The sequence below is a fragment of the Polistes canadensis genome, unplaced genomic scaffold (genome assembly GCF_001313835.1).
Source record: "Polistes canadensis isolate GaletaPanama2010 unplaced genomic scaffold, ASM131383v1 scaffold_21, whole genome shotgun sequence".
In the NCBI taxonomy this organism is placed as follows: domain Eukaryota; kingdom Metazoa; phylum Arthropoda; class Insecta; order Hymenoptera; family Vespidae; genus Polistes; species Polistes canadensis.
In genome coordinates, this window is record NW_014569568.1 from 38,883 (window position 1) to 49,024 (window position 10,142).

The window sequence follows — 10,142 nt, forward strand, 5'->3', positions numbered from 1 at the left end:
AAAATATTGGGTTGATTTTATCGGGGTGGGGGGGGGGATACGCTTTTTAAAAATCCTTCGAAAAAAAATAAAAATAAAAAGAAAAAGAAAAAAAGAAATATTCACTTAACGTGTATCATTTTTTTATTTTTAATTATTTTCCCGATGCGAAAATTCGTCTATCAATTTTCTAATATGCAATAGGACAAAACGAACAATGTTGCATTTGTTTTGTCCTCGTTTAATATACTGACTTTTTTGTTTTTTTTTTTTAAACTGCATTTATTAAAGTGATTCTTTTTTTTTTTTTTTCTTTTTTTTTTTCTTTCTTTTTTTTTTCATTTATTATTTACTCGCTGTATCTTTTTAAAAGTAAGCAAAATACGGTGCTCACGTGTGTATAATTATTGACAATTGGTTTTTTTTTCTCGTTCTTTCTTTGTTTCCCTTCGTGTACTTCGTTCTAGAAGGACGTAATTTGTTTTATTTTATTTTATTTTATTTTATTTTATTTTATTTTATTTTGCGTAATATTAATGTTCGTGTTTACCGTTTTATTATCATCCCATTTCGTTATCGTTTTTCTATTTCCGTTCTCATTTCTTTTTTTCTTTCCCCTTCACATTTTTTTTTCTTTTCGCTTTTCTACTCTTTTGTGTGTGTGTGTTTTTTTTCCCCCTCGATAAGAATAAAACGCGCTCGTCGATCAGTTTTTCATCCTAAATGATTTTAATCATTATCTTTCTCTCTCTCTCTATCTTTCTATCTTTTGAACATACTTTAATAAATATAATATATGTATATATATGCATTACTAATATCCGAGTCCTGGGGAGGGAGGGAGGGGGGTCTCTTGGCATTGAAACGTGTGAAAGCTTTTTTTTTTTAGATAAATACTTTTACTATGGTCGAGTATGGATTTAATCACCCTCCCCCCCCTACAAAAAAAAGTAAGGATCTTAAGAGAGAAAGAAGATTATTTTAATAATAATTTGTATTATAGAGATTATTTAGAACAAGGAGGAGAGGAGCCGTAGGGGGGTGGGTGGGGGTTAAAATTAAGCATCTCTGTTTTTTCTTTTTGCGCCCGTCGAATTAGTTAATTATCATTTTTTCTAAGAGAGAAAACCCAATAGACCAGCAGCGTGTCATTTGTCTATTATCAATTATACACTATATATATATATATTTCTTTCTTTTTTTCTGCCCTCGACATTGTCAGTAATCATTCATAATCCGGCTTGGGTGGGGTGTATGGAGGAGGGAGGGGTGGTGACAAAGAAAAGTTAAAAAAAAAAATAACCCGGAAACGAGTTAGCAAGCGAACTCACAGCAATTATTTCTCTCTTCCTTCCTTCCTTCTTTCCATTCATTTTGTTTATTTTTATTGTTGCGGGTGGGGAAAGTTGAGCCAACTTTTTTTTTAAATTTTAAGTCCCCACCCCAATAGCACGTAAATAAAATCTTATTATTCGTTTGGTCTTCTTTAATTCCGAATGACGATGATAAAAATCCCATTTGAATTGTCCCTTAACTACCATGATCTTGATCTAACTCGTCCAATGATTCAAGTCTTGCTATTGGTGCCTCGTTTATCGTAAATTCCCATGACATGTCTTCGCTGGTTTGCCTAGAAGATTCTTGACGTTGATTAATACCACCACCACCACCACCATCTTGTCCACCACCAGCACCACCACTCGTAATCAATTGTTGACCACCCGGTATTGTTCCTCCCCCTAGCCCCCCCGTTGCTGTTGTTGTCGTAGTCGTCGTAGTTGATAATCCTCCTGTCAATGTTGTCCCATGTCTACCAGCACAACTACCACCACCACCACCACCATTTTCCGTTCCACGTTGTTGTTGTTGTTGTATTTGTTGATCATTTAAACAACGATGATTGGATGATGAATCTTTACGCGAATCCCCGCTACGTGGTCTTTGCGAAGTTCCTCTGGTTTCTGGCACCGACACCACGCAAGTCCATGGATCCTCTCCTTCAGGTTCGGATCTTTTGTTGAATGAACTGTACCTACTTTTATATCGAAATAATCGTTCATTTATTCGTTCATATTATTCCAAATATTTCATTTAAAATTGACCAATAAGTTTGTGTAATTGTTTATGTCAATTATTTGTTAGATAATTAATTAATTACATATGCTCATTGGTCAATTATTATAAATTAAATTGTTTTTCTTTCTTAATATATTATTGATCGATATTCGGATTAGTTTTTAAACGAATCGTCAGATTTTTCATCTAACAAGAATAATTAATAATTGTTTTAATGATTCCAATTTTTAGATAGATAGATAACATTTGGAAATATTCAATTTAAATATTAAACTGAATCTAATGTTCGTGCGATTTTGTTTTTTTTTTTCTAATTAATATTTCCAAAGTAAGTTTTATAAACAGAAAAAAAATGCACAATTCATTATGTAATTTACAATTTACAATAGTATTGTAATATATTTGATAATTTCAAATAATTAAGGTGGGGGTGTGGATCAACGATGTATTAAGAATATATATATATATATATAAAAAAAAAAGAAAAAGGATGAAAACAATAAAAGATACATACCCGCTTCTAAATTCACCTCTTCTGAATGCCGCAGGCTGACTATGCCAAGCGTGTGGTTGATGAGTTTGTTGGGTGGTCGTAGGTACAGCCAAGTCAATCGGTTGACTCTGTGATCTGGTTGGTGCTGTCCTTCCATTCAAGGCTGCCTGAAGGGCCGTTGCCAAGGCCGACGTATCAGAAGTCATAGTAAGTCTCGATGTACCTGATGACGTAGACGTTGGTTCCCTTGTTGGTGGTCTACTGTGAAAATAATTTTCAACAGTTATTTCTTTTTTCTTTTTTTTTTTCTACAAAAACACCACCCACCAATCCACCCATCAACCCACCCACCGATCAATTTTTATTCAAATTTTGGATGGATCCAGTAATCGAAATCATTTTCGAGACCGCTTTAATAAAAAAAAAAAAATGTATTATATATATATGTGTGTGTGTGTGTGTATATATAATTTATAATATTGTATATTAATAAAATAATAATTAAATACTCGGATTATAAAAAAGCACGTGGTGAATTATGTACAATGGGATTAGGGTTAAAGGCCGCTAAAAAGAACAAAAACAATCGTCTAAAGAATTTTTTGTTTGTTTCCAGAGCAGTGTCCCGTTAGACCACATGGTTGTTTTCCTTATTCTTTTTATCAAAATTCGTTGAAAATAAATTTAAATTAATGAATAAATAATTAATCGATCGGATCGATGCAATACAATACAATACAATACAAAATCAATTAATTAATCATTTATATCGGCTACTTCTTATTTTTTATTATTTTATCCTAATATTATTATTTGCATTACTTGATTGATATGTTATTTACACGTGTGTGCGTTTGATAAATGATAAATATTACTACGATACGAGATAAAAATTCTAATTCGTGGTTAAGAAATAAAATGCTCGGAAACTATAAAAACTTGCTTGCTTGTTTGTTTGTTTGTTTGCATATTATAAGTGCTAAAACTATTACGAATCAATCTAATTCAATTCTACATTATTATTGCTCTGCGAATTGTAATAATAATAATAATAATAATAATACTTCAATGCAGCATCCCAAACGTTAAATTAACGTTTTCGCAAATAAACTACTATTTCTTAACTACTTATAAAATAAGATTTACTAAATAATTAACGTTTTACATTCTAAAAGATAATAATACAAGCTAGATATTTTATTTGACTAATAAATAAATCAAATATTCCGTCATTTTTTAGTTTTCACGTTCTCCAGTGAATATTGTGAATGCGTACACACACACACATATATATATATCGTAAATGTACATTAATATACAAGGTGTCTCCTAATATTTGAAACGTAATAATTGGTTTCACGTATTACGAAACATCTTTGTTAATGTATGCGTGTACATTGTTCACAATAAACACGTAATTATTCATATACGTGCTAGAAACAACGGAATGTTGGAGGGGGGGGGTCGAAAGATTAGGATGATAAATAAATAAATAAATAATCGTATGAATTTCAATAATAATCATAAAAAAAACCAAAGGGTGTCGCGTGTTATTCCAGTCAACTTTTTCTTCCAATTTTTTAAATATTTTTTTCTTTCTTGATTTGGGTTCTTTTTTTTTGTATCGGTGAAGAAATTTCGAAAATGAAAATTTTCCGTGATGGCGAATAAAAAATAGATGTGCAATCAATGACCCATGTATGATCGTATTTCATTTTATTATAGCAATTGATGGAACCTTCTTTGTTTGAAAGCAATGGAATTTTTGAGAAACGTAATTAAAAAAAATGTTGATATGAAAAATAAAATTGAATCGACGTTTCATAGGAAAATCTTAAGCTCGACTAAACGTTCAAACACAACCAATGAGAAACTTTCTTTATAAAAAAAAAATGATTTTTCATTATAGAAATTTTTCTTTTCTTTTCTTTTTCTATGTGATTAAAAAATATATTTTTTAAGTATACAAGCACAAATCTATCATCGTTATTATTGAAAAATGAATTAACGTTGACGATTAAAATGTTCATTGTCGAGCTTAAGATTTGTCATTCGAAGATTTTTGATGTTCGAGAAAACGAAAAAAAAAAAAAACAAAAGGCAAATGATTACGCGCGTTCGAACGTTTTTACGACGGATAAATTATTTTTAATTCGTACAAATACAATTGTAACATTATTACAACGTGTTAATTATCGAGAAATCGAATGAACAAATTGAATTTTTTTTTTTATTTTCGTTTGAATTTGCAAAAAAAAAAAATGTATCCCCGAAAGAAAAAATTGAAGAGTAGTACATCGAATATAAAAATATATAAAAGAAATAGAAAAAATAATCAAAAAAAGAAGAATAAAATTTATAGGAACATAACAATAATAATAATAATAATAATAATAATAATAAAGCACCCGGATCTCAGAATTTATATACAACAAATGAAAGGAAATTATTGATCCCGGTGATGATGATACCCACACAAGTTTTCCGTGTCGCAAGTCTCCTACACCATCGGCAGTTTTTAAGATACGTTGCTTGTTTCTCCAAATCCAAAATGTCGAAATCCTTCGTGAAACGCTAGAACTGCGGAATATGTGTGTGTTTTTTTTGTTGTTGCATGTGTGAAATTTTTGTTTGATTTAAGAACAAAACAAATAAAAAAAAAAAAAAAAAAAAAAAAATAACAAAGCGAGATGGTTGCTTTTTTTTTTTTTTTAATACGAGAAACGTGATCGTATTTCTTTTTTTCTTTTTAAACAAGCGGTATTTGAACTACTCAATTCAATTACGTGAAGAAAAAATAAGAGATACCTTTTCGTATTACACAAAAAGATATTCTCTCACAAATATAATTTGTTTTTAATTAAATATAATGTTGATAAAATGTAAATGATGTGAGCGTGGCGAGAGATTAAAAAAAAAAAAGAAAATGAAAAATTAATCTGAAAATGATGCAAAAGTTATGGAATAGAAAAAGAAGAAGAAGAAGAAAAAAAAAGGGGAAATAAACGTAACGTAAAATAAAACTAGCCGTTCTAATGTCTAGTTGGAAATCTAGATTGAAAGAATAACGATTATAAAAACACATAAGTTTTTATTCTCTCGCTAATATATAATAATTAAATTTATGATTTAGAAATAAAGGGATAAAAAGGAAACACAATGTCTTTTCATTCTTTCTTTCTTTCTTTCTTTCTTTCTTTCTTTCTATTTTTGTTGTTGTTGTTGTTGTTGTTCACTTGATTAATCATTATATATGTCGAATAATCAACGTGATTGAAATTGAAATGAACGTGAAATAAATCAACGTTACGGGAAGTATAATAATAATCATTAATATTAATTGTATATATTATTATATAAAAAAGATAAATATTTGGATGGATAATAATAATAATAATAAAATTATCCTCGATCATTTATAAATAAATTCTTTCAATCGACTTGCGCAACACTGCTCTGAAGGGGATTGTTCAAAGAAGATTATGATTATGGTCACCTTCGGAACTTGTCCAATTTATCCAAAATAAAAGACGCCGAAATCAAATGCAACTGATCCAGGGATTTCGAAAGAAAGCTTTTCAAGAATAAAAAATATATTACGATTAAACTTCCTGGGGAGGTAAAAAGAATCATAGTGAAGAAGACTACTACTGTGAAAAATATATATATATATATATTTATATATATATATGGTGTGATCTAATTAATTATATCATAAATGTTACGTTCATCGTAGAAAAGAAGAACCAAAAAAAAAAAAATAAAAAATAACCAAAACCTATGATAAGTGAGTACTCGTCTATCAAAATCCTTTCATTTTCTTTTTTTTATTTCTATTTTCTATAAAAAAGGGGGAAAAAAACAATTATTAATAGTAAAAATAAACGCAAGGGGTACAGAGACACAAAAATAAGATGTTATAATAAACCAAAAACAATAATAATAATAATAATAATATTGTTTATAAGATCGGTCGCGAAAAATCATTTATTTTTTTTTCTTTTTTTCGTTTTCTTTCAATTATATATTATATATCAAATAATAATCATCGTATTTTTTACCTAAACAACCCATGCGACGTGCTAGGTTGAATCTTTCCATTTCCGTTATTAGAAATAGCAGGAGTTGTTGGTGGTTGGGGTTCACTTGCAGATCTTTGAACAAGTGCCGGTGGCCTACCGGTTTGTCTTGCCGAACCTGCAGGTGCAGTACCAGGCATCATTTCTATGCTAGAACTTTCCCTCGACGAATTAAGCGTTTGTTGTAACAATGTTAATATCAATCTAATGTCTCCGGTAACAGAACTTTCCAATGATGTTACTTGTCTCGTCAATTGATCTATCCTAGCATTTATTTCTTCTATCGGTCGTCCTGGACCACTTTGAAAATCACCTAAAAAAGAAATAAAACAAGAATAATCTTCGAAAATCAAACAAACAAACAAACGTCTGTTTGATTTATTTTAACGATTATAATAATATATCAGAGTGAAATCATAAGGTTTGTACGTTTATTGTGTTGTTTCGAATAGATAGTAATTTTTTTTTTTTGAAGGTCAATAAAGTGATTTTATATGCATGTGATAATGTTAATTTAAAAAACGCACGAATTATTGGTTCACTTTTTTATATATTAAACCTTCGCACTTTGAATTTTATTTTAATTTTATTAACAGTAACTATTAATACTTTTTAAATATTTTATTTGAAATTTACATGTAACTAAAGAAAATATATGGCAATTATTAAATATATATATATATAATGAAAGAAACAAATTTTCAATGAAATATCCGTTTTATTTACATTATTATTGTATTTTGTAATTTTTATAAAATTACGAAATCTTTTTTGAGAGAAAAAAAACTGATGACTGAGTAACACTCGATAAACAGGGGTGCAAAAGGTTTAAGATTTTTTTTTTTATTAATTAATTGTAAGATTTACCGTGAGAATGTGGATGCTGTGGTGGGGAAGGTGTTGTATAATGACTGGATGTCGTCGAAGTTGGATGAATGACGTTTTGACTTAGGCAACTTTCACCAGTGGCCGAACTTCTGCGCGCTGGTTTTGTCAACGGCGTTGTCACTGATTCAGAATAAAATATTTTTGTTTATGTCAAATATATATAATAAATATAATAAATGTGAATATGTTTTTTCTTTTTTTTTTTTCTTTTTTACACTTTTGTAATCATTCGAATGAATAACGTCTATATATATATATATATATGTTACAGTCGAAGCTGAAAATCAGTCATTGCTAGTAATTCCTCGGCATTGTTATCAACGCAAAGTGCGTTCCAACGAAGTCGGAAAAAAGACTTTTTACAGAGTTATTACTAGGAATCGAACACAACACAAGTTGATATATTTATGAACTTTTTCTGATTGATTTATAACTCGATATGGTATTCTACGCGTAGACAATAGAGTGTACTTTAATTTAATATAAGTTTTATTAAAATCTATACACTTTTAATATAAAAAAAATTTACAAAAACTTTTCAAAGAAATTGTAAAGATGCACAATTTACAGTATTGCAATCTCTGACATTTTTTGAACTTTATATGCTAAATTTATAACTCGATATGGTATTCTACGTGTAGACAAAAGAGTGTACTTTAATTTAATATAAGTTTTATTAAAATCTATACACTTTTAATATAAAAAATATTTACAAACACTTTTCAAAGAAATTGTAAAGATGCACAAATTACAGTATTGCAATCTCTGACATTTTTTGAACTTTATATGCTAAATTTATAACTCGATATGGTATTCTACGTGTAGACAAAAGAGTGTACTTTAATTTAATACAAGTTTCATTAAAATCTATTCACTTTTAGTATAAAAAATATTTACCAAAACTTTTCAAAGAAATTGCAAAGATGCACAATTTACAGCATTGCAATCTCTGATATTTCTTTGGAAAGTTTTTGGAAGGAGGGGTTGCGTATGGCTGTGTGTGTCTGTGCTTGAGAATGTATTCTTTTCAACGTTGTTTAAATAGTAATTTGATATTCTATAGAATATTAAAGTATTATGTTCGACCCTAGGAAAAACTGGAAGAATTTTTCAATTTCCGACTTCGTCTGAAGGCTTTTTGCATTCATAGTAATGCCTCGGCATTACTAGCAATAACTGATTTCCGGTTTTGACGGTAACATATACATATGTATATATAAATATATATACAATGACATTTTTTTTTGTTTAACATAATTTACAAAACACACTCTCTAAAACAACAAAGCTTTCTATAATGACTATGATTGGTTTGATCAAGTCGATGAAAATTTAATCAAATCCCATATATATATATCATTTTCGTATACTTTTGTAATGATGTCTTCCAAAACCAGTCTGCTGGATTCCATAATAATTCATTTTTCTAATCTGTTTGTCAATCTCTCTCTCTCTCTCTCTCTCTCTCTCTCTCTCTCTCTTTCTTTCTTCTTCTAATAATATATACTACAGGTCAAAATTATATTTACCATTCAACAAAAATGTGTGATAAAATAAAAGTTTGATTTAAATTCAATTTTTAATTTGTATAACAATGAATGATATCGTCAAATTGCATATTATAAAAATTTATTTATTTAAATTGTCAATTAATTAAATAAAAAAATATTTTGTAAATGGTAAAATTAATTGTAACCGTTGGCACGGGAATCATAAACACATAACGATGCGTGGGCTTACCGAACCCAATAATGATCTCTTCAGCATTAAAAGTGGGATTTTCTACTTGCAATAAAAAACTTACTCTGTTTGGCGAGGTAATCATGACTCGTTAGAGGCTGCAGATGAATCTTGTGCTGACGTAGGTCCGGAATACTGCGCTTGAGATGGGTTAGCATGCCTGAACAACCATGTTTTCAAGGTGTTAACGAACTCGGGAATAAAACCAAACGCAACCGCAAAAGCTTTTTTAACACGCACCCGCACACGCACACACACTCGGTCATTTACGTAAAAACTTTTACAAGCAAAACAGAAGAAGAAAAAGAAGGAGAAAGATAAGTGGGGTGTTTTTTTTTAAAGGTGGGGTAGGTTAAGGGGGTTGTCCAACATTTTTCTTTCGCAAAGTGGGGGAGGGGGCTGAGTTATGTAGCCGGAACATTAAATAAGCTAAATATTTATAATATTTATATAAATGTCAATTGGATTTGCTTCGGAAAGTAATTTAATTCATTGCATTTTGCACCTGTACTGAAAATTCTACATTTCACACTAATGCATTTAATTTTAAATATTCAAAATGAAAATAGAGAATAATACGATTAAATTACTTTTCGAACAAGCTGATGAATTATGGTTAAGAACTTTTCGAATGATCTACTTAGGGGTACAAGGGGGAGGGGGGCTGTGCGAATAAATATGAAATACGATGCTTAAGATATCAGCAATTGAGAGAATCCAAAATTAATTTTGTACGATTGAAAAATATTAACAAGTTAATAATAACATGGAGTCTCTGGCACGCGATACCCATCATAAATACAAATTCATCTAATTTTTATTCTAATATCAACACAAATGCCAAGATATTTATATAATATATATATATATGTAAAAAAAAAAAAAAA

The 10,142-nt window shown here is 29.4% G+C and overlaps 1 protein-coding gene across 1 annotated transcript in view; it reads right to left on the bottom strand.

The window, feature by feature from the left end:
* Positions 1-295: 295 nt before the first annotated feature.
* The window catches only part of LOC106793943 (potassium voltage-gated channel subfamily H member 2), a gene marked incomplete in the record, with an annotated part of 48,412 nt that continues 38,565 nt past the window's right edge, over positions 296-10,142 (bottom strand). Inside the window, 7 exon segments of the mRNA XM_014761247.1 lie at positions 296-2,014; positions 2,570-2,809; positions 5,024-5,128; positions 6,045-6,122; positions 6,610-6,940; positions 7,495-7,635; positions 9,320-9,415. Coding sequence (XP_014616733.1) covers positions 1,510-2,014; positions 2,570-2,809; positions 5,024-5,128; positions 6,045-6,122; positions 6,610-6,940; positions 7,495-7,635; positions 9,320-9,415 — 1,496 coding nt within the window.